Source organism: Phycodurus eques, chromosome 4, assembly GCF_024500275.1.
Source record: "Phycodurus eques isolate BA_2022a chromosome 4, UOR_Pequ_1.1, whole genome shotgun sequence".
NCBI classification, from domain to species: Eukaryota; Metazoa; Chordata; class Actinopteri; order Syngnathiformes; family Syngnathidae; genus Phycodurus; species Phycodurus eques.
In genome coordinates this window covers 29,854,982-29,880,120 of record NC_084528.1, presented here as the reverse complement: position 1 = coordinate 29,880,120, position 25,139 = coordinate 29,854,982, and the positions used below count along the sequence as shown (strand labels likewise).

At 40.0% G+C, this 25,139-nt stretch overlaps 1 protein-coding gene across 2 annotated transcripts; it reads right to left on the bottom strand.

The window, feature by feature from the left end:
- Nucleotides 1-497: 497 nt before the first annotated feature.
- Nucleotides 498-24,203, bottom strand: mtbp (MDM2 binding protein). 2 transcript variants are annotated; one of them, XM_061675197.1, is made up of 23 exons: nt 24,080-24,203; nt 23,336-23,419; nt 23,139-23,212; nt 21,245-21,396; nt 20,631-20,689; nt 20,351-20,495; nt 20,034-20,148; nt 18,272-18,379; nt 16,280-16,374; nt 15,156-15,222; nt 14,945-15,062; nt 14,435-14,605; nt 13,680-13,790; nt 8,929-9,072; nt 5,909-6,002; nt 5,636-5,794; nt 5,213-5,308; nt 4,453-4,716; nt 4,212-4,369; nt 3,246-3,352; nt 2,129-2,242; nt 818-883; nt 498-736 (listed from the first exon to the last, which is right to left on the bottom strand). In XM_061675197.1, exons 1-23 carry the CDS (start codon nt 24,144-24,146, stop codon nt 698-700), a joined length of 2,607 nt encoding a protein of 868 aa, XP_061531181.1. In that variant the 5' UTR covers nt 24,147-24,203; the 3' UTR covers nt 498-697. The 2 variants fall into 2 exon arrangements, with proteins under 2 accessions (XP_061531181.1, XP_061531182.1); XM_061675198.1 differs by having other exon boundaries at nt 13,680-13,787.
- Between the last annotated feature and the right edge of the window lie 936 nt (nt 24,204-25,139).

Genomic DNA, 25,139 nt, shown 5'->3' with positions numbered 1-25,139 from the left:
ACCAATGCATACGCCACTTCTCCTAAAATCAGCTGGTATAGGCTCCAGCAGATCCGTGACCCTAATAATGAAAAGTGCAATAGATGAATGGATGGATGTGTGTCTGTCTGTCGGCAGCATGAGGACACATCTTGAGCTGTGTGGTTGCATTGTCAGTGTGCACCGTTTAAGAAATCTTGTACTCAATGCTGGTTGTGAAAGAATCACAAAACGAAAAATTTCCAACATCAAAAAAGTTCTTGTTGCCAAGCTTCTCTTTGTATATACTGTAAATGATCTGAGCAATTACTTAATATTGCTCATATTGTACAGAGCAACCATTTCTGGTTTTAGGGTTATCATGGCACTTTTCTTCTTTGCTATCGCTATACTGTATCTTTGTGGTTCCAAACTACAGGCTATATCAAAAGGCACAGTTGTTGAGTCATTACTTTTTTATATATTTTTAACTATGTGATTAAATGCTTGTATACACGCAGGAGTCAGACAACAGGAAATGAAATAATAAAAAAACAAAAACTTTATTGTCCTAAAAATAGCAAAAGGTAAAACAGATGAAATAATAAAGTGTAAAAAATATATATGTTGTTAAAACAATAGAGGACTTTTAAAACTCAAATTAAAATGGACTCGATAACATCATCTCAAAAACTGAAAAATTAAAGTGGGACTCAGTATGTTTTTGTCAGAATCATCTTCACTTCTTTGACGTCTTCTCCAGTACCCAGTCAATGACCTACAATAACACAACATGAGTTGAAGGCCATTTTTAATGAGTCAATGTGTGGAAGGGAACACTGATGCGTGTTGGTGGTACCTGTTTAGCATTGCTGCCAGCTGCCTTCTTCATCTCATCATGCAGACCACGAGATGTCTTCAGATCCTGACAACAAATCATGTTCACTCTTTTTCATTTCATCGAGTTAAGATCTGAAATCAAGCCTCAAAAGTTAAAAAAAAAAAAAAAAAAAAAAAGGCCTTCTTCTAAAATGTACACTGACACCCTCACAAAAATAATGTTAGTTTTTAAAAGTGTTATTATTTCATAAATCAGTGGTCTGATAATTAAATAAGACATGTAGAAACAATAGCTTTCACTGTTGTTTGTTAAATGATAAAGTCCAGTTTGAATGTTATGTGCCGAGTTTTTTTCTTTTTTCTTTTAATAAATGATCATTTATAATAATATACACTAACATATTAGGAGACATATGCGCTTTCTTCACAATTCAAAACAGCTCCACGCCATCCGCCATGGTGAAAAACAAGTTGGAAGTCTACAACATGCTCAAGCCAGCTCTTGGCTGTCTCCTCGCGAGTGTTTTTGCGACAGCCGGCTGATTGCTTCTACTTGCCGATGCAGAACCCAGAGATTAGAAGACAAGCGAGCGCCCTGAGCTTATAGATAATAAAAGCATTTTTGTGGTGCATGGACACATCATCAAAACACAAACACCTCCCACCCAGCCAACAACTTCACGGAGACATCACGTCAGTGTCATTGGTAAGAAGCTAATGCTATTATCTCACTTAAGCAAGTGCCCGTGGAGATAACATTGTTGCATTATCAGTGGTGGATGAAGCATTTCATCACCAAGCCACTGAACTCAACTTGTCAAGAAGTGTGGCGCATGACATCGCCAAACACAAATAACTCCCACCCTTCGGTTGACAACTTTGAACAAAGTTATTCAAACCATCAAAGTTGTTCAAACCATCATGTTGACAACTTTTGAACAAAGTTGTTCAACCCATCATGTCCCTGGAGATGGATGTAAATTGATGAATGAATTTGTTTAATTCTTATTACACAAACACAATATTAGCCACAATACCATGTTTAGACTAGTGTTAGACAATGTATTCTTGTAACAACAATAAAACATATTAAAAAAAAAAAAAAAAGAGTTTAGTTCCCTTTTGTAACGGAAGCACAAAATAAATATTTGGCAAGAAAAATAAGGGAAGCTTAGTCAAACTGTTCCCATTGAGTTTGATTCTTTCCGCAAATTTGTAACAAAAAAACAACATATGGTGGACAGTGCAGTGCTGGCGGGAGGGAGCCAAACCACTAAACACGAGTTCAGAGTGAACGAGTGGACAGTGCTTAGTGTGTGTGGGCACCAACCTTGAGAAAGAATTTGGAGATATCAAATAGTCTCTTGCTGCAAGCCTCAAAGCATTGATGCTCGGCACTGATCCCGTGCTTTTTGAGTGTTTTAAGGACTACCTCCTGCAACATCTGAGGGCAACAGAGAACACACACATTTTCATGGACACAATGCTAAAAGCTTAAATCTACTTGGGTTGATTCCCTTATCGCCTAACGTCAACCCAGTTCACAGAAAATTATTTTAGCTCGGCTTCCTTCTTCAAGAATGGATGTCAAAATGTCACGACTTTGGGGAGGGATGTCCTTACACAGGTAAATGGTACACACCATTTTACTGAAAGAGTTGACACCACACACTCGGAAATATATGGAGCCTCCTTAACTCTTTCGACAGCAGCTGATCTAAATAAACGCTATAAATTACAGTGAGGGATCATCTGTGCCTTTCAGTTCCACAAAAAAGACTGCTGTTAATCTCTGTCGTTACTCCTAAATTGCGCCAACTGTTTTTGTACACGTGCAGACGCCCGCACGTTAGTATTGCTAACAGCACACATCTCTTGTTAGCATAATGTTCACAGATCACAACACATCAAGGTTGGGATGCAGCCCATGACGGGTGCGCAGGTAATATAGAGTGACTGGGTAGTCATACATCGTTAGTGTGTGTGCGTGTGTGTGTGTGTGTGTGTGTGTGTGCGTGTGCGTGTGTGTGTGTGCAGCCTGCAAGTAAATTGTAAGCACAGCTAGTGATAACATGCAAAACATAAATCACTTATCTTTGCTAAACCTATTATACGATCTTCATTTGTTGGATGGAGTGCGGGTGAATTTGTTGTCGGCCTCCACTGTGTGAGTTGGTGTGTGCGCGTTAGTAAGTAGCACAGTTTAAGATTTTTATTCATGAAAGTTTTCAGGGGGTCTGCATCATGCTTTCATTAAAAATGGCTCTTAGAATGAACAGCAATTTCCTACACACACAATGTTATACTATTTGTTGATATGGTTTCTATTATTTCTACAGCTTTTAAAAGCAACAATTTCAAATGAAATTGAGTCATTAAGTGTTAGGTAACAGTAATAAGTAATGTAATAAATTGTAATAATTTTTACCCAACACGAATAAACTCACCCTATTGTGTTTCTGCGAGCGCGACTCCTTGACATTTTTCTCATTTGTCAGTCTGTGATCAGTCTTCTCCGCTTTATGCTCGTCGGCCGAAGACTGATTCAGCAAACCTGGGAAGGAACCAAAGCAAGGGCACTGTGAATACAGAGATAGTTACAATTGCACGTTGTGTAAAGTTGCATCTTGACTTAAGAGTGCCCCAACTTACAAGTTTGTCAAGTTGCAAGCTGTCGCTTAGTGGATTTTTTGCTTTAAGTTGCAAGACAACATTTGAGGTACTAACAAGCTTTTATTACGGCACCATTTGAGTGAAAGGGGGGGGGGGGGGAGGGAAATACCCTATTGAACGCCACAAAATGTCAAACATGCAAATAAAAAATGAGAACACTCCAGCTCCTGATGTCAACTCACTAAGCCACACCCCTTAAAGGCACACCATAACATCACACAAATCCAGCAGCCTAATACAGTAACATTAGTACAATATATACAGTAATTATACTTTATCAACACTTTTTTTTAAACTTAAATTCTTTAAGTTTTGCTTTATTAAAACCTGTAACAAAAATTGTAGTGGTCCTATGGGGGCTGGAACAGATGAATGGCATTTCAATTCATTTTAACGGGGAAAATTGACTAGATATGAGTAAATTCAGTTACGGGCTTGAGTGTTCTCAATTAAATTAAAACTTATTTAAAAAAATGAATAAGTTTAAAAAAATATATATTAAAAATTTAATAAAAAAAGTTTTAATTATAATTAAATTGAATTAAAACTCTATGTCAGGGTACCAATGTATTGGTAAGATGAACAAAGAAAACTACTGTATTATAATATAAATTTAGCTTGCTTAACTTTAGCTTCTACAATGCTCATCTGCTCATTGTGTTGATAGGTTTCTGCAAAATGATGTATAGAAATGAGATCTAAAGTTCTTCGGTTAAGGTTGGGTTGATTTTTTTTTTTACCAGATGATGTCGTTTGAGTAGTAGAGGAAGACGGAGCGGAAGAGGAGATGGACTGGGATCTGCTGGGCTGTTGCAGTAGCGACTTGATGGCAAGGTGTGTCCCACTACTGACACTTTTCTGAGAACAGACGGAGTCGCTGCTCTCTGACTTGGCCAGCCTATATCATTCATTTGCATGGATTCAGACTCAAACACTACACTGATTCCACCAAGTCATCCATCAATTCATGCCTCCACCTACCTCTTGCGGGGATAACCTCCGACAACATCTGTGTCCAAGGACCTGCGTTTGAGTCGGGCTACATCAGCGTTCTGCAGAGTCTCCCCGTCGGGTACGCTTCCTGGTTCTGACATCACGGCGGGAGAAGGGGCGGGGCTGGTCGCAAACGGGAGGATGCAGGGTTCCTTGGAGCAGGTAGTTTGGGTCTCGTAGCGAATGAGGCGGGACTGGAGCCGCACAAAAGCCTGGTCTCGGTCCAAGGAGCGTTGGTTGTCCAGGCAGAATCTATAGTATATAAAACAAGGATAGAAAGCCAGCAGGCTGTTGAATAAAAATAGTGCAATGATAAGATTGCAACCACCATCTCACTAAGGAATTTGAGGTGTTGGACCATAGGTGTCAAACTCAAGGCCTCGGGGCCAGATGCGGCCCGCCACATTATTTTATGTGGCCTGCGAAAGCAAACCATGCTCGCCAACTTCCATGATTTTTGCTAAATCTGTACCCAAATTCCAAATTGTCATAATAATATTGATATTGCATTTTCCTGTTACGAAACCATTCTTCTACAGTAACTTAAACAATACTTGAACAAACTATTATCCTTGTCTTCTGATTTCAAAAGTAGTTATCCCTCAATTTGTTGTGTAATGGTAATAATACGATTTAGTGATTAAACATTCATATGGTTTCACTGTTCTAACGGCCCACTGAGGGAAATCATAAAAACAATGCAGCCTGAGACAAAAATGAGTTTGACACCCCTGTGTTAGACACTTACTCTATGCCATGGTAATGGGAGCTTGTGGCCTTTTTGAAGGACATCTCACTGACTCTCCTGGGAGACAAGTCTGGCGACAACTGGAACAGATTATGACTGGAGAAAAACAGAACCGAGAATGGAGTAGAATGAGATGGTCAGTCGCGCAGTGAATCGTGTTTCCATCTGAATGGTATTCCAACAAAGGTCACATACGTAAGTATTGCTGAGGTAGACTAATGACCAAAATAACACCCTCATCTTGGGAGCTTCGACTGAGCAACGAACTACACAAAAATTTTGTGTGCGCCTTTTTTCTTTCTGCCAATAAATATGGGGTCATCTTTTTTTAAATCAGGCTTTCCCTTTGTCTCCAACTCAAATGTCACTCTGCATTCCCAGTAAGAAGGTGTAGGCAGTGCTCATTCAAATGGCTCGTCTTACCCTCTAATCAGGGCCAGAGGTTGCAGCTCACTGGTCGGCTTGCCATCGAGTGTGAAGTGTTTTAAAAGTTCTTTGGCGTCCAGTAAAGTAGTGGAACCCTTTTGACAGTCTTTAGGACCCAGCAAGCTGTCACTGGAGCCAGGACCTAACAGGCCAAGTCTAAGGCACAATACAGACTAACAGTTACAGTACATTGCATGCTGACTGGTCATATGCTGAGTAATTTACAATGCCGAGAACAGATCTTTTAGATACCTCAAAAGTATGATTTACCTTCTCCTGTGTCGTCTTTTCTGCAGGTTCTCAATGTTGTGGAGAACGCTCTTCTCGGGCCAAACAGATTGTGTGTGGGACATTCTTTCTGATGCTATTACAAAGGACATAGGTTGGACTTTTTAAATCAAGATGTTAACATCATGTGTTGAGAGTTGGCTAAACCCCTAACACGGAGACGGTGTAATTCAAACATTGTTGACATGCTGCGTCACCACAACCCATATTACACATCTACAGATAAAGGTGCAACAAGATGTAGCAAGTTCTCAGCTCAAATCACATTAGCTCCCATCTTTTTAGTAGCTTTTAGAAAAAGTTGTGCAATCCCAATTCCAATGAAGTTGGGACGTTGTGTTAAACATAAATAAATACAGAATACAATGATTTGCAAATCATGTTCAACCTATATTTAATTGAATACACTACAAAGACAAGATATTTAATGTTCAAACTGATAAACTTGATTGGTTTTAGCAAATAATCATTAACTTAGAATTATATGGCTGCAACAGGTTCCAAAAAAGCTGGGACAGGTGGCAAAAAAGACGGAGAAAGTTGAGGAATGCTCATCAAACACCTGTTTGGAACATCCCACAGGTGAACGGGCTCATTGGGAACAGGTGGGTGCCATGATTGGGTATAAAAGGAACTTCTCTGAATTGCTCAATCATTCACAATTAAAGATGGGGCGAGGTTTGCCTCTTTGTGAACAAGTGCGTGAGAAAATAGTCGAACAGGTTAAGGACAATGTTCCTCCACGTACAATTGCAAGGAATTTAGGGATTGCATCATCTACGGTCCATAATATCATCAAAAGGTTCAGAGAATCTGGCGAAATCACTGCATGCAAGCGGCAAGACCGAAAACCAACATCGAATACCCGTGACCGGTGATCCCTCAGGCGGCACTGCATCAAACTCCGACATCAATGTGTAAAGGATATCACCATATGGGCTCAGGAAGACTTCAGAAAACCAATGTCAGTAAATACAGTTCGGCGCTCCATCCGTAAGTGCAACTTGAAACTCAACTATGCAAAGCAAAAGCCATTTATCAACAACACCCAGAAATGCCGCCGGATTCTCTGGGCCCGAGCTCATCTAAGATGGACTGATGCAAAGTGGAAAAGTGTTCTGTGGTCTGACGAGTCCACATTTCTAATTGTTTTTGGAAATTGTGGACGTCCTCTGGGCCAAAGAGGAAAAGAAACATCCGGACTGTTATGGACGCAAAGTTCAAAAGCCAGCATCTGTGATGGTATGGGGCTGTGTTAGTGCCAATGGCATGGGTAACTTACACATCTGTGAAGGCGCCATTCATGCTGAAAGGTACATACAGGTTTTGGAGAAACATATGCTGGCATCCAAGCAACGTCTTTCTCATGGACGCCCCTGCTTATTTCAGCAAGACAATGCCAAACCACATGCTGCACGTGTTGCAACAGCGTGGCTTCGTAGGAAAAGAGTACGGGTACTAGACTGGCATGCCTGCAGTCCAGATCTGTCTCCCATTGAAAATGTGTGGCGCATTATGAAGCGTAAAATACGGAGACCCCGGACTGTTGAACAGCTGAAGCTTTACATCATGCAAGAATGGGAAAGAATTCCACCTACAAAGCTTCAACAATTAGTGTCCTGAGTTCCCAAACGTTTATTGAATGTTGTTAAAAGAAAAGGTGATGTAACACAGTGGTAAACATGACCCTGTCTCAGCTTTTTTGCAACGTGTTGCAGCCATACAATTCTGTTAAGTTAATGATTATTTGCTAAAAACAATAAAGTTTATCAGTTTGAACATTAAATATATTGTCTTTGTAGTGTATTGAATTAAATATAGGTTGAATATGATTTGCAAATCATCGTATTCTGTTTTTATTTATGTTTAACACAACGTCCCAACTTCATTAGAATTGGGGTTATAATAATAAGCTATAAAACTCAGTATACTGTATTTACTACCCAAGGAAAACATTTTGTAACAGCAAAAAAAAGACCTCTTGTACAATCATAAACAAACCTACAAGGCTCCGTCCATGAGCATACCTCGTACGGTAAGATCCACTGTATGATGGATTGCGGCGGTTATCCAAACTTTTAGCTCCAGCCAGGTCAAGACGCTTAACTCTTGGCAGATGGAACTTAAATCTCAGTGCGCAAGATGTGAGTAATGCATTGACGTATAACCACTGCATTTGTTTGTTTGTTTGTTTGTTTGAGCAATCATACTGCTTCAAGGACACGGAGTGCAGAAAAGATCAAAGAATTCAAGCGCATTCAAGTAGGGGATGATTCATGCCCCAAGATGGCTTAAGGTTGTGAGTGAGTCTGACAACTCCTATAACGCTAATTAAACCATTAGGAGATGCACAAAGACATGAAAAATTGTCCATAAGACATCACAATGTTTCATGCTGTGAATGAAACCAATGCCACCAATCAGATCTACACCAAAACATAACGACCCCAATGATACCTCACCGCGAAGGAATTTGAGTAGTTTTAACATAATCTTGCTAACTCGCAAATAGTGATAAAAACACAAGCTCCTTGGCAGCTGAAATAAAATACTCATGACATGATCAGTCTAATTGTGTACTTGTGAGACACCAGTATATAGGCCACGTGAAGTGCTTGAGATGCAAGTCGACATGCATTTTTAAAAGCAGCATTGACCTTCATGTTCCCAATTCCAACTCAAAGTTCAAAGAGTTATTGTTCATAAACGGATACAGAGTTTTGTAAGATTCCATCGGCAAGTCAGAATATGTGCTTTAGGAAACAGTTAGTTTCTGTGCATTTTCAGTGTGCGCCGCGCTGTTCACGTCGCTGAACATCTTTGAATTCATTGAAACATTCAAACTTCTAAAAGGTCATGTATAGCAAGCGGTATGTTAAGTTTAAGCATTACATTTTAGAGATGTACAAGCACAACAGGGCTATTTTATCATTCCAAATAAATCATAAAGCATAAATCAGGCCTGTCAGTTTTGGGCTATATATGCATCACTCTAACCATACCTGGGTCCTTGGTGGGCATGCTGTCAGTCAGAGCAGAGGCCCGGGGAAGCTTCGAGTCAATCATCTTCAAGTATTGCTCCCTGGCCATGCTCAGAATGGCCTTCAAGTCATTGGATGGTACTAAAGAAGATTTTTCTCTCTGTCCTGTACACACAAACAGACTTGCCTTTTGATTCTTTGGTGGACAAAGGTCTCATATTTAAATTTGTCTGCGCAAAGTAATGACTTCCAATAATCAATTAGTGTCGCAAAATAAGGAAAATAAAATATTACAATTGGCGGCACGGTGGACGACTGGTTAGCACATCTGCCTCATGGTGGACGACTAGTTAGCACATCTGCCTCACAGTTCTGAGGACCGGGTTCAAATCCCGGCCCCCGGCCTGTATGGAGTTTGCAAGTTCTCCCTGTGCCTGCGTGGGTTTTCTCCGGGCACTCCGGTTTCCTCCCACATCCCAAAAACATGCATGGTAGGTTAACTGAAGACTCTAAATTGTCCGTAGGTGCGAATGGTTGTTTGTTTATATGTGCCCTGCGATTGGCTGGCGACCAGTTCAGGGTGTACCCCGCCTCTCGCCCAAAGATAGCTGGGATAGGCTCCAGCACGCCCGCGACCCTAGTGAGGATAAGTGGTACAGAAAATGAACAGAAAATATTACAATTACTGTACCTCCAATATGATTCAGAGCAGTTCTCTACCACTGGTAACTATAAAAACAATATACAGTGTTCCCTCGCCACTTCGCGCTTCACGTTTTGCGGCTTTAGTGCTTCATGGGTGTTTCCAAAATATTCATCAAAAAATAAAAATGAAAAAATACAGCCATATCAGCAGCCATATTGCGGGAAGACGCGTTGTTTCATGTTGATGCATGAGAGAGGTTTCCCTGCATGCCAAACAAAGAGATGAGTTGACTCAGGGGCTTTGTACATGCCTGTACTGTACTGTACACGCCACGGGCACTCATACAAGGCGCGTGATTGGTTCCCGGCGCGACATCGACCAATGAGAGCACGAGTGGATTTATCCCATGAGCTGATTGATTGCGCATCATCGCAGCCTCACCCAGCATCTTCCCTTGCTGTGTCTCGCCAGTCTGGTCCACGCTGTTAACTGTCGCGCAAACTGTATCTAAGTGTTGTGTTCGTGATAACTTTTTTTGTTTGATTAGTTTTTGATTAGTTAAGCCCTTACAATGCCACCTAAGCGCTGTGACCCTGCGAAAGGAAGAAGAAGATGATGACCCTCAGCAAAAAAGTGAAACTTTTAGATATGATCAAAGAGGGCAGAAGTTATGCATCTGTGGTACGCCATTATGGCGTGATTGAATCTACAGTGCGGTACATCAAGAAAGAGGGAGCAAACATCTGCAAAACTGCTTCAATAAGGAAGTGACACGTGTGGCAACGCCGCGTAATAAGAGACGTTTCAAATATGTAAAGTATAAATACTGTTTACATATTTTAAACATTCTGGCGCTCACATACACATACACGAAAATTCCCAAATCCTACTTTGCGGTTTTTCACCTTTCGCAGAGGTTTCTGGTCCCCATTAACTGCGAAAAACGAGGGATCACTCTATATATATATATATTTGTTTTTTAAATAAAATGTCTAACTAACAAAACCTGCTGTTCTATTTTTAGTTTTCTTCTTAACTTCTGCAACTTAGACAGGGGCCTTTCTCAATTTAATGTGAAGTATTACAATTTTCAATTAGCCCTGTGGAAAGTCAGCTCTTGCCGCAGTCTTGTCAAAGCGCAGCCTGAGTTTGTTTCCCCAAGGTTGAAGAACTTAATTTTCTTTTATCTGTCTCCACTCCACTGTAGCTTCGCTATCTTTGTCTGCTGTGTGTCTGTAAAATAATGATATTGCGAGTCATCCTATGCTGGTACCAGCAAGTGCCAAAAGCAATAAGGAGGATTCTTAGCGAGTCCACTGATAGGATAGTGTTAAAACCGCTTCACTGTAGCTACTACAAAGCAAACAAAGAAACATGTCTTTGTTTTTACTGAGAATGAACTTCAATCATCCATCCAACCATTTTCCATACCGCCTATCCTCACTAGGGTCGCGGGTGTGCTGGAGCCCATCCCAGTTGAATTTGGGCGAGAGGCAGGGTACACCCTGATATTCTGATATTTTAGTCACCTTGTTTAGGTGCAAACTAAAAAATTCTCTCACTACGACCATGGTCTACTGCAAACTACTTGCATAATTTAACAGATTAATCAATACAGCATACATATTCTATATATAAAGACAAATATTTTGAAATCGTATTTGTGCTCCTTTGCCAATGAGTGTACATCGTTCTATGAATTCCAGAATTTCTTTTCACCTGCTTCTATTGGTTTGTAATCTTTTAGTGGAATACATTGTACAACCCAAATTCCAATGAAGTTGGGACATTGTGTTAAACATAAATAAAAACAGAAAACGGATTTGCCAATCATGTTCGACCTATATTTAATTGAATACACTACAAAGACAAGATATTTAATGTTCAAACTGAAAAGCTTGATTGTTTTTAGCAAATAATCATTAACTTAGAATTTTATGGCTGCAACAAGTTCCAAAAAAGCTGGGACACGGTCATGTTTACCACTGTGTTACATCACCTTTTCTTTTAACAACATCCAATAAACGTTTGGGAACTGTGGAGACTAATTGTTGACGCTTTATAGGTGGAATTCTTTCCCATTCTTGCTTGATGTACAGCTTCAGCTGTTCAACAGTCCGGGGTCTCCGTTGTCGTATTTTACGCTTCATAATGCGCCACACATTTTCAATGGGAGACAGGTCTGGACTGCAGGCAGGCCAGTCTAGTATCCGTACTTTTTTACTACGAAGCCACGCTGTTGTACCACGTGCAGAATGCGGTTTGGCATTGTCTTGCTGAAATAAGCAGGGGCGTCCATGAAAGACGTTGCTTGGATGGCAGCATATGTTTCTCCAAAACCTCTATGTACCTTTCAGAATTAATGGTGCCTTCACTGATGTGTAAGTTACCCATGCCACTGGCACTAACACAGCCCCATACCATCACAGATGCTGGCTTTTGAACTTTGCGTCCATCACAGTCCGGATGGTTCTTTTCCTCTTTGGCCCGGAAGAGACGACGTCCGCGTGGGGATATCCTTCACACATTGATGTCGGTGTTTGATGCAGTGCCGCCTGAGGGATCGAAGGTCACGGGCTTTCAATGTTGGTTTCCAGCCTTGCCGCTTACATGCAGTGATTTCTCCAGATTCTTTGAACCTTTTGATGATATTATGGACCGTAGATGATGAAATCCCTAAATTCCTTGCAATTGTACGTGGAGGAACATCGTCCTTAAACTGTTCGACTATTTTCTCACACACTTGTTCACAGAGAGGTGAACCTCGCCCCATCTTTGCTAGTGAATGAGTGAGCAATTCAGGGAAGCTCCTTTCATACCCAATCATGGCACCCACCTGTTCCTAATTAGCCTGTTCACCTGTGGGATGTGCCAAACAGGTGTTTGATGAGCATTCCTCAACTTTCTCCATCTTTTTTGTCACCCGTCTCAGCTTTTTTGGAATGTGTTGCATCCATAAAATTCTAAGTTAATGATTATTTGCTAAAAAAAAATAAGTTTATCAGTATGAACATTAAATAGCTTGTTTTTGTAGTGTATTCAATTAAATATAGGTTGAACATGGTTTGCAAATCATTGTATTCTGTTTTTTTTTATGTTTAACACAACATCCCAACTTCATTGGAATTGTATTTCTTCAGTGTTCTTTGTTTTATTTTAGGGCGACGCATGGGGATTTCCGTCATACCACAACACTTGACACATGACTCACACATTTTAGGCTTCAAGTTAACATCAAGTAGAAACATGCCCATTTTCCAAGTGAGGATGAAAGAGTTTAGAGGATACTGATAAACTGTGATAAAATTGTGTTGAAAAATGTTGAGTGTGACCGTCTCAATTCTAAATTACTTCAACACCGTGTAATGTGCTTCGTTGTGTCCCAAAAAAAAACTATTAAAATAATTACGTTCTAACAAGCCTCTGATTAATTATTGTTTACGTCACACCGATATTAAATACATACTCAATCATTTTGAGTGCATTTTTGGGGGTCTTTAGTGTGTAAAGGTTCACTTTCGGTGTTGCTTTTTACAATTTCTAATGTCAAAAAGTACATATACTATTTTATAATACTATTTTGTATTTTTTGTATTCAAAATAAAATGTCAATTAATTTTGTAGTGTGTATCCGATTTTTTTGGGTGGTTCTTATTTTATTAATATTGTGACGATACCGATAAGTGTAAAAATGGGTCACAATTGTAATATATCATTTTCATATTGTTTGATCTCTCCTTCCAAGCTTATAAAAAAATTAAGAGGGATTTAAGGTCAAACACAAATAGGCTAATAATGCAAATGTTTATCTAAGCCATCCAGTCTTGGTACAAGAGGGCACGTTTCCATTCTACTTGGGGATAAAGGGGATACAGCAGGGTGTTGAGGGAGAATTAATTCATGTGTCTCATTGTCTGCAGTGTGCAAAAATACATTGATTAAATTGTGCAAAATTCTTAAAACATTACAAAAATCACATCCGTTTTGAGTGCTACATTGTTCTGTCGTGACCTCTGGTGTTAGCAATACAGTCTACTCGGAATGTTCATTTTCCACTTCCTGTCCCCACTCTTAACATTTACACAATCTTCTCTAATGTCACCGGTATTTTAGAACAAGTACTTACTGAAGTATTCTTTAAGCACCAGTGTCTGAACCTGGGCCACCTTCTGCTCTCTCTTCAGCAGTCCGTCTCCTTGGAGACAAGGCAGAGAGAGGATGTTGCTCCTAGTACCTTCTAGAGGGAGAAAAAGTAGTGTATGAAAAGGTCCCGATAAATGTACAATGCCAGCCCAGTTGGGAATGAGCTGTGCTGAGCTTCATGCTCAATTGTGGCGAGGACTTATGGGACATGTGACACGCATCAAGGCAATATAAAGTAAAAGCCAAAAGGTCAGCAGACAGATAACCACACATTTTATAAAATTAAAGCTCAGATCAAATACCTTCGTCTAACTTCTTGACTTAAAGTGTGATTTATTTTCATCCATTTTTATTTGGAGCTCCACTTGTTGACTACGAATCCAAAAATCAAGTTGAAACCTTCACTTCCCACAGCAATAACTTCTCCTTTTTTCAATTATTTGTATGCTTTGACTTTAGTCATTCATTTTCGCTTCCAATGAACATATTTCAATATCGCTCAACTAATGATTTGTTTTTGCACACAACCCTGCCATCGTGTCCTTCGATTGGCTGAAGGTGAAAGGAACACCTGGCATTCATTATACTGGAAGTCAACAACTCTGCACCTTTGAACGCTCTTCGTGGCTCGAACATGTTTTTCCTCCACGACAAATTAAAGGAACAATAAATCCAAGGAGCAACGTATTGGTAAATGAGGCCTTCACAGAAATACACACATACTGCGTTATAACATACCTGATGATGACAGCAGCTTCTGCCCTGAGACCGTTGCCATGGCGGGCACGCCATTAATTTGACTGTCAGAGTGCAACAGCCTGACTGTGCAGACTCCGTTCTCAGTCTTGTCTGAGCCCTGGACCAACAGGAAGTAGTGAGCACTCTCTCCCTTGACCTCGACATCAGGTACTGCAAGATGAAATATTCATGTCAGTCAAAACCGAGATATTCTTCTGGTTGAAGCTAGAATGATCAGACTTGGTACTACACCACAATACAAAACCCACTATCATAAGCTTTCAATCACCATATTTTTTTTTTTTTTTTGCATTTACATTTTCACAAGATTACAATCGAGTTGTATGAGCAACATTATCTTTAATATAGCTTTCTGATTCTTCCAACAGTGATTTGCACTTGTGGCTTTGAGAAGGCTTTATCACCTGTAACAAAGTAGCTCCAGTTACCAATGTATTTCCAGTACGCAACATATGACTCGTCTCTAGATGAGGTAATGAAAGGACTCACAGGGTAAAAACTTGGGTCTCCTGGCGAGAGACTCTCTCCAGCGCCGCGAGCTGATTTGGCTCGCTGACGGCTGCGCGATAGAGGTGACCACGCAGGAAAGGCTGAACAAAGCTCCTACCTGAGCACGTAAATATATATTCGATTCAACCACGAATTTGAGCATGACAAGTTAAAAGTTGTGACAGGGATGAAAACTCAAGTATTCACCTACCTTTCCGCGCAGTGACCTGAGCTGGTCCAAAAGAAGTATAGATTTCACTGACTTCCCAGACAGGACTCTTAGTTTTTTTTTCTTGTTAAGAAACATACTAAGTAATAAAATAGAGGACAACGGAACAAACAGGGTGCTGCAGAAGAAGTTGAAATTAAATAAAAACTGGCTTCAAAACGAGTGACACCGTATTTTATGTTAAAAAAGCCCCCCTCATGCCAAAAACGAATCCTGTAAACATTATTGAATGTTATTTATAAAAATGTGATTATATTTAATCAAATACATGGCAAAATCAATCTTAGGTCTCGTAATGAGCAATGTTAGGATGATGTTGAGGGGGTGATGGCACCGTGGAAGTGTTTTGTTGAGTTCAATTATTGCTCTGCGGCGGGATAGAAGCTATTTTTTTTTAGCCGGTCGGTGCTGGTTTGGAGGTTTTTTGTGTGTGTTTGTGTGCGCGCGCGTTTTCCTACTTGGAAATGCTTGCCGGATTTGTACACATACCAACGGTGCCGTGAAAAAGTATTGGCCCCCTTCTCAAATTGTTTTTTTGGGGATGTTTAAGCTCATCAAGCCAATGTGAATATTAGACAACGGTAACCCAATTAAAGATGAAATGCAGTTTGAAATGATTTTAAGCTACCTGGCCGTGTGTGAAAAAGTAATGGCCCCTATAGCTAATAAGTGGTTGGGCCACTCTCAGCAGCAGCAACAACTGAAATCAAGCGTTTTCAAGAACTGGCAATCAGTCTTTCACATCTCTGTGGCGATATTTTGGCCCACTCTTCCTTGCAGAATTCTTTGAAAACAGCAACACAGGAGGGTTTTTGAGCATGAACGGCTTTTTTAAGATCATGCCACAACATTCCAATCAGCTTCAAGTGCGGACGTTGAATAGGCCATTATGCGAACTATACAAAACAAAATAAGACATTGAGAAGGCGGCAAATAGTTTTTCACGGCCCTGTACTGTACGTCTGTACAACGTACAACCATCTAAAACTGTGACGCTGATAACAGGTCCTTGGAATTGAAACTGGCATAATACAATCATGAACACTGATGGGTATCTCCCAGTCCGACTGATTGCATGGAGGCCGGGACTTCAGAAAGGAGGATACAGTTCAAAGTGTGTGCTGGACCTCAGGAAGCTCGGCAGGTCTGACAGAGTGACCAGATGAAGCAGGTCTAAAACAGGCGCGTAGTACTGAAAAACCTGCAAAAGCGGAGAAGAGGAATGACGAGCTCTCTCAAAAACACTTGCAAGCCAGGAATACTCAATAATTATTTCCCCAGGCAGCTGATGCGAATATTCCAATGACATTTAGATTCTTCCGATCACTATTATTAATTTCAATTCCACTACTAGGTGGTTGATTCAACTACCCCCTCCTATAAAGACTTAAATATTAAATTTAAGACACTTTGTTTCAATTGTTACAGATGAACACGAAACAATTAAAATCCTTGTTTGCGTTTGTTGAACATTATAATGAAAAACTCACGTCTTGATTCTGACAACAGATGATTATAATTAGAAATAAATCATTAACTACATACAGTAACTATTTTTCAGGGGCTTTGTGAGTGCACTGAGTCCAAGTTAATCAGTTATTGTTTTATTTCAAGTAAGACGGTGTTCTTCATTTAAATCAGATCAAATTGAATGATAGAATAAACTTAAACAAACACTTCCAATGGTATATTTTGTGAAGAAATAAAGCCCATTTCCAGTCATGTAATGCAGTAAGGGTTCTTTCTCAAAAGTCATTCAGACTGCTGTCAAAGGTCAAGTGTGTAATGTGGCTTCACACGGACTCGCCAGAGCAATTCTTTGAACGTTCCACTGAACTTCTTCGGCGCAAAATGAATTTTGCGATGGCTGGCTTCTCATTTAACAAAATCCTTTGTTAAGTAAACCCAAACACATTTTCTCCCGTTTCTATAGTTGTAATTTTACCATAATATTCAACTTATTTGTGACTGTGATACATTTTGATGGAACATTTTTGTTTTATATAAATTATTGTACCCTTTTAATTGCTGTTGTGGAAAGGTGCAGCACCAGTCAGCATTTGACTCATAATGATAATTTATTGGTTGATGGTAAGTGTAATAACATGTGATCCCTCATTACTGCTGCCCAAATTGCTAATACAAAACTTTTCCCATGTGGACTGCAATGGAAGTGTTAGATAGCGAATATGCATATTTATTATAAATACCTCACCGGATAAATTGGTCTCGTGTTTCCACAGCTCATCGGAGTGTGACCACCGTGTCCGCCCATTTGTGAGTGCAGAGTCACGATTATGATGGAGTCCACACAAGCATATAGTTTGTACAACAGCGCGGGGACAGTTTTGCTATCCTTCCGTATTTTTTTTTTTTTTTTTTTTTTTAATTGTGTGCCAAGACGATCCCCACCATCTGCCTCTCTGAGCTATTATCTGATGTCACTCTCCTGCTCTCTCACACACAAACATGCACATATGCACGCACGCATACACAAACATGCACATATGCACGCACGCATACACTCTTTTGTGTGTGTTATACACCCCATACTAACCATAACTTCGTGTGCACGGTGCACAACCCTTGCTTTTTACTGCTATGGCTATTAATCTACATCAGAAAGCTCATTATAATGCAGCGCTCTACCAACTGTTATTCAAGACCTTGTCTCACACCGAGTGCTGTCCCTAAATAAATTCACAGTTTTCATACTGTGCCCTAAACACCTTTTAAACAAACACAGGGGGTCTCCGTCAGATGAATTAACACACCGCTATCATTACTTGCTTGAGCAGTAGGTTGTGGGCTTTATTACTGGTGCTCTTATAGAGCACAGTGAGGCAGTGATGTCATCCGTCTTAACAATCTTGGAGTGGAAAATAAGCGAGTAACAGGTTTCCACCAGACTAGTGACTGATGAAAAAAAAAAAAAAAAGGGAATGGGACTTTATTTTAACAGGCCTTTCTGGTAATAGTTTTCTGCTTCGGAGCTCAGGTACCACTGGAACCTTTTGACTTCAAAGGATCCTCTGCATACGAGTTCCGCAACAAGAGTGAATGAAGCTTGAAAAGGGAGTTGTGTTGTAAGAACTCACCTCGGAGTGTGGTTTGTGGTCTACAGAGGAGCTTGGAAAATCCATGAGATTGGATTTATATACTGGACTGTGCAGAGAAAAGCCACTAAAACGAAGCTCTGACACATACTGAAACAAACAATAAAAAGAGAAAAAGCAGGTGATTAACTATTTAAGTAATAAGACCTCAGAGTTTAATTATTCTGCTACATTTTCAAGATGACTGAGTGATTCCGATTCGGATAACAATTGCAACTTATAGTGGTAGTGACCCGTTTAGTTGTTAAGAGAACTGGGGGGGGGAATCGTGCAATTGTGGAAAAGTATGCTTTCTGGAGTAAAGAACAAATCATTTCTCTCTTTTGATGAAAGATGAAGTCTATATCTTTGAATTGACATTCATCAGCTGACTGAACCTTTAGGTGCTGCTCGTTTCCAATTGAAATCAAATAAGTTCTTTGTCCCTGTCACACAATGCAGTACAGAGAATGGCGTGACACACACGCACACACATAACTACAGCACACATTCACACATTGCAGTACGAGACCCGTGTGCAGGTTTTCGATCCTCTGGGAATTTCCTTCATCCTCCGCTCTCCCGCTGAGCAGCTTTCACCGACTGCCAGCAGCCTGAGCTTGCTCACTTCTCGCAGCAGCTTGTTGGCAAAGGTCAACGAGAACCTGCGAGCTTGCCACATTCGTACGCGAGCAAAAGCGGCACAATTACAAATGTATTGAGCGTGAAATGGAAAGCCATCGATAATCCAACTATTGCAAACTATACCATAGCTGAACGAATAATTTTTTTTTTTTCTATTTCTGAGGTGATGCACACTACCTACCTGTTAAAGAAATGGCGTACATTAGTATTTCTCCAACTATTTAATTTTGACCATCTTTAGTTTTAAATGTGGTACACATTTCGAACATTACTGGATTTACAGTGATCACAAAAATTTCCTTTGAGTTGCAATACTTCATTAATCTGGCTGATAATGGAAGAGGTCATTCACACATCACTCATAGGGTCGTTTTGAATACATTAAACCACGTTCTATTTTTGTAGTTTGTTTTTCCTCCTTAAACACAGTATATAAGAATGATATCTTATTTTTAAGGTCTGCCGTTATTATTTTATTTCATTTTTTCAATGTTTTGTAAAATTTGCACTTTATCAGCTCACCTAAGAACTCCTGTCAGCTCAGTGTGCAGCGCACCATAGACTACAACACGCACTTAACAGGCGGGCCAGTGTGTTTGAGTTCTTGCTGTTTACAGTCATTATTCCACAAAACACTTGAATACACAGTGCATGCAAACACAGCAGATAACAATACGCTGACTTTCCACTGTTCTTTGCTTTGCGGCATTGTCAGAGTGATTACAATCTAACACTCTCGGCTGTGTATGCAAAATAGCCACACAAAAAACAACAACAATTTCGTGCACGGTAAACATATTTCCATCCAAGAATACCTCGCGCTAAAAAATGGTGAGGAAAAAAAACAAAAACCGTGAAATACATAAAGTGTATTTGCAGTTCGGCACCTGCAGATTCACCTATCTGCAATTTTATGTTATTTCTTTTCGGGAAAAATACTTAATGGCTGTATATCCCCGCTTATTCAAGAATTTGGGGTTTTACAAAACAATATATATTTTCAATGCAATTGTAATGGGCATCAATTATTCACAGATTTCGGCCTGGTCCCCATAACGAATAGTGTGGGTCCATTGTACGTGCAAAAGAATATAACTGTAAGACACGCCTTCAGCATTACCTTCTTTTCTCTGACCAGCAAGCCCCCTCTCCACAGTTCACTTGCGCTGATACAGCCGCTTAACTCAGTAAAATCCACTAGATCAGCACTCAGGTACGACGCAGCTTTTTGCCACCTGAAATATAGATCACATGAGTAACATTTATGCCAAAAGATCAAACATTTTATTCCGCACAATCAAAAAAAAAAAAGTAATAATAATTCAACTATAAGATACAAGAGAGCTTCCTGGACAAATCCATCTGAAGGAGACACCTGCTCATGTTTACGCCTCGACCTCCCCCTAGCGGTACAAAGACAATAACACAAATTCTCACCCAGTGAAATGCTCAGTGAGGACTGTGATCTTGGCAGAGTGCCAGCAGCTCATGTGCCCGAGGGCTCCCAGCAATGGTAGCACGTCTTTGAATGCAGGACACTGCTCAGCAGAACCGAACACCAGCACATCGATCAATGCTTTACCTGAGGGAGGGGGGGGGGGGGTTCAGGCAGAAAAAAAATAATCTATGCATATTTGACTGTTGTTAAGGGACCGGGAAAAGGACACAGTGCAAACCTACCAAACGAAATAAATGATACAATACGGATTACTTGTACCTGGAGGCGGAAGTCTGTCTGACAGTGCATGCACGCCTTCTGCAGCCTCCTCGAGCAACCTATTAAATAAAGAAAGGAGAAAGTAGTGAAACATTGAACAGTTGGACGTGTGCATTCAAACGTTTTGAGGTCAAATTAAATTGACCTGTAAAGGTCAAAGTACAAAAAGCCAAATAGCCCTACGTTTTAGTGAGTAGGGAATATTAATTACCCAGGCTTGAACTACTACTTTTGTTGGCATTGTAACTCCAGCTTTTCTCAGCCTTAACACACAATTTAAGAATTACATTTTGTAGACCCTTCAAAGTCAAAGAGACCCAAAGTTCAAACCGTGATGGGAAGAATTGTTTGGAAATTAGGAAAACCTGAAAGTCAACAGGTGTCACACGGAACGTTTCGTTTTAACAACATTTGAAAATCTAAAGTCTGGGAACTTGCTCCTTCAAACAGCATGCAGGGGGGAAAAAATAAAAAAAATTCAAATATGTGAAGCAGAAATAGTTCCACCGAGGAATCCATTTTTAAGCTCAGATGAATGATCAATACCGGCAACAATAAAAACTTGACACAACCAATGAAAAATTGCAGTAACTGCAAAGAAAATCAAATCTCACTCTATCAGCGTTGCTTCGTCACCACACTTTTGAAGCGATCCCTCCTGAAGACTCAGGGAACCAGCACACAGCTCCAAAGCAGTTGGCTTCTCCTCTTCACCGTTTGCACTCTGGTGGCCTGCCGCCACCTCATCCCAGTCTGAGCTGCAAAACTACCACACATGTATGCACGTTTACCCCTTGCATTCAGTAAAGCACGAGCTCAATGCAGTTTAGGTTTTTTAATTGCATTTTACCATCAAGCTATCTCAAGAATCAGTTGTGTTACACGAAGCAATGTGATTAATTTGTCTTATCCAAATGCAGCATTTCTTGCATCACAAAAATAAAATAAGCACAATGCAAATTATGTCTGTTCTTGCGGACATTCGTGGGCCAACTCCAAAATTCTACAACCCCAATTCCAATGAAGTTGGGACATTGTGTTAAACATAAATAAAAACGGAATGTAATGATTTGCAAATCATGTTCAACCTATATTTAATTGAATACACTACAAAGACAAGATATAATGTTCACACTGATATACTTTATTGTTTTTAGCAAATCATCATTAACTTAGAATTTTATGGCTGCAACACGTTTCAAAAAAGCTGGGACAGGTGGCAAAAAAGACGGAGAAAGTTGAGGAATGCTCATCAAACACCTGTCTGGAACATTGGGTAGGAAAGGAGCTTCCCTGAATTGCTCAGTCATTCACATGCAAAGATATGGCGAGGTTCACCTCTTTGTGAACAAGTGTGTGAGAAAATATTCCAACAGTTTAAGGGCAATGTTCCTCAATGTACAATTGCAAGGAATTTAGGGATTTCATCATCTACGGTCCATAATATCATCAAAAGGTTCAGAGAATCTGGAGAAATGACTGCATGTAAGCGGCAAGGCCGGAAACCAACATTGAATGCCCGTGACCTTCGATCCCTCAGGCGGCACTGCATCAAAAACCGACACCAATGTGTAAAGGATATCACCACATGGGCTCAGTGCAACTTGAAACTCAACTATGCAAAGCAAAAGTCATTTATCAACAACACCCAGAAACGCCGCCGGCTTCTCTGGGCCCGAGCTCATCTAAGATGGACTAATGCAAAGTGGAAAAGTGTTCTGTGGTCCGACGAGTCCACATTTCAAATTGTTTTTGGAAATTGTGGACGTCGTGTCCTCCGGGCCAAAGAGGAAAAGAACCATCCGGACTGTCATGGACCTAAGCCAGCATCTGTGATGGTATGCGGCTGTGTTAGTGCCAATGGCATGGGTAACTTACACATCTGTGACGGCACTTTTAATGCTGAAAGGTACATACGGGTTTTGGAGAAACATATGCTGCCATCCAAGCGACGTCTTTTTCATGGACGCCTCTGCTTATTTCAGCAAGACAATGCCAAACCACATTCTGCATTTGTTACAACAGCGTGGCTTTGTAGTAAAAGAGTGCGGGTACAAGACTGGCATGCCTGCAGTCTAGACCTGTCTCCCATTGAAAATGTGTGGCGCATTATGAAGCGTAAAATACGACAACGGAGACTGTTGAACGGCTGAAGCTGTACAGCAAGCAAGAATGGGAAATAATTCCACCTACAAAGCTTCAACAGTTAGTGTCCTCAGTTCCCAAATGTTTATTGAATGTTGTTAAAAGAAAAGATGATGTAACACAGTGGTAAACATGACCCTGTCCCAGCTTTTTTGGAACGTGTTGCAGCCATAATATTCTATGTTAATGATTATTTGCTAAAAACAATAACATTAATCAGTTGAACATTAAATATCTTGTCTTCATAGTGTAGTCAATTAAATATAGGTTGAACATGATTTGGAAATCATTGTATTCTGTTTTTATTTATGTTTAACACAATGTCCCAACTTCATTGGAATTGGGGTTGTACAACTGTCTTACCTGCATTAGTCCATGACAAGCCTGAACAGCAAAGTACCACCTCTGAACTGAAGGGCTTCCACTGAGAGAACACGCTACAAAGGGGAAGAAGTCAGTTGTAAAAATAAAAAAATATATATATATGGTTTTATGTGGGAGAATTCTGACAGAGAAAAACAAAACAAAAAACATAGAGGTAGATCATAGACATAATGCACCTGGGAGCACAGAGATTCCTCTGGCTAATTCTTGAGAAGAAAAGTCCACTATTTGGTCATGAATCTGCTTCAATTTGTCCAGACCTGTGCAAGACAACAGAGGTGTTAACTTATTACAGTGCTCGTCTGCTTCTGTGATGAGAAGTTACAATGGCCAGCCGCACCATTAGGTACACCTGCACAACCTTTTATCATACTGCAAAGTTTACATTTACAAAAGGAGTGTAAATGTAAACTGAATACATTAACCCTCTAATTTTGCTGAATAATCAAAAAGCTGCACTTAGTCCAGTTCAACATCACCACGAGCAAAACCCAGTGAGAAAGATATTATTAAATGAAAAAGTATCTGATGTCCCTAATGATATGGTCAGTTAGTACATTGTCACCACAGCATTTTCGGAACACTAGATTCGGAATAACACAGAAGATATGAAAATAAATGATCTTATGATGCTCTCCTTTTGACTATGCAAATCATAGAGTGGGTGAGCAGACAATAACAAATGTAATTCACAGTTAGCTACAAACTGTGGAGACTGAATTTGCACTTAATCCTCGTATGTAATATTAAACGTCCAGCGTGGCAATTATTGTACAATGTAAATCTCCACTTCGTCTATATAAACTCGAGCGTTAGCTAACTAAATCCACTATGGTCGAAAGGTTAGTTAACGCTGATAGCACGGTAATTCACAAAAGGGAGTAAAAAAAAAAAAAAAAAAGAAAAAAGAAAGAAATTACATTTGTACTCCTCCGTTTCATCGTTATCCGCCTGACAGAAGGATGAAACCAAAATATATCTGTCCATTTCGTCTTATCTTGCGAATAAGAACATAAAGCCGCGCTTCCGTGTGTCAAATTTCCCACCACGTCCTCTTCTTCTGCTTCGTTTGTTTGCAAGTCTATGCAAGAAAATGCACCACCGCCACCCACTGGACGGAAATATAGCAGCTATTGCACAGGAAATGTTTTAGAAGTGCAGCCTCCCTACAAAGTTTGACAGATTACATTTTATACATCTCCTATCTCTGGTTTTGTCCATAATTGTATATTATAGGTAAAGGAGACTACATTTATGAAAGTATGATTCTCAAGATGTCACTATTTTGTTTCTACCAGATGCGTTACACAACTCAATCCATTTTTACATCATGGAAAATTATTTCAGTTCAATTTAAAAAATGAAATACATATATTTTGTAGATTCACTAGAGTGAAATATTTCACGTTTTTGTCTTTTTTTTTGACAATAGTTTACAGCTAACAAAAACACCAAATTCACCATACCAAGAAGTTTGAATATTACATAAGAAACAAAGTTATACTTATTTTAGAAAGTACACTCCTTTTTAAATTGAACTACTGAAATAAAGAAGTACCTTCTAATTTATTGAAATTTGTAGATTCAATCTTGAAAAAAAAGTACTAACCTCAATGAAATGTCCAGGTAGAGAGAAAAGAGATATTTTTCAAACTATTGTCTTTTTGCCTTTTACAGCTCAACACTTCATTGATTCATTGTGAACATCAATTCAGTTCAATTAGTACATAAAGCGGCGGCATGGTGAACGACTGGTTAGAGCGTCTGCCTCACAGTTTTGAGGACCGGGGTTCAATCCCCGGCCCCGCCTTGTGTGGAGTTTGCATGTTCTCCCCGTGCCTGCGTGGGTTTTCTCCGGTTTCCTCCCACATCCCAAAAACATGCATGGTAGGTTCATTGAAGACTCTAAATTGCCCATGGGTGTGAATGTGAGTGCGGATGGTTGTTTGTTTGTATGTGCCCTGCGATTGGCTGGCGACC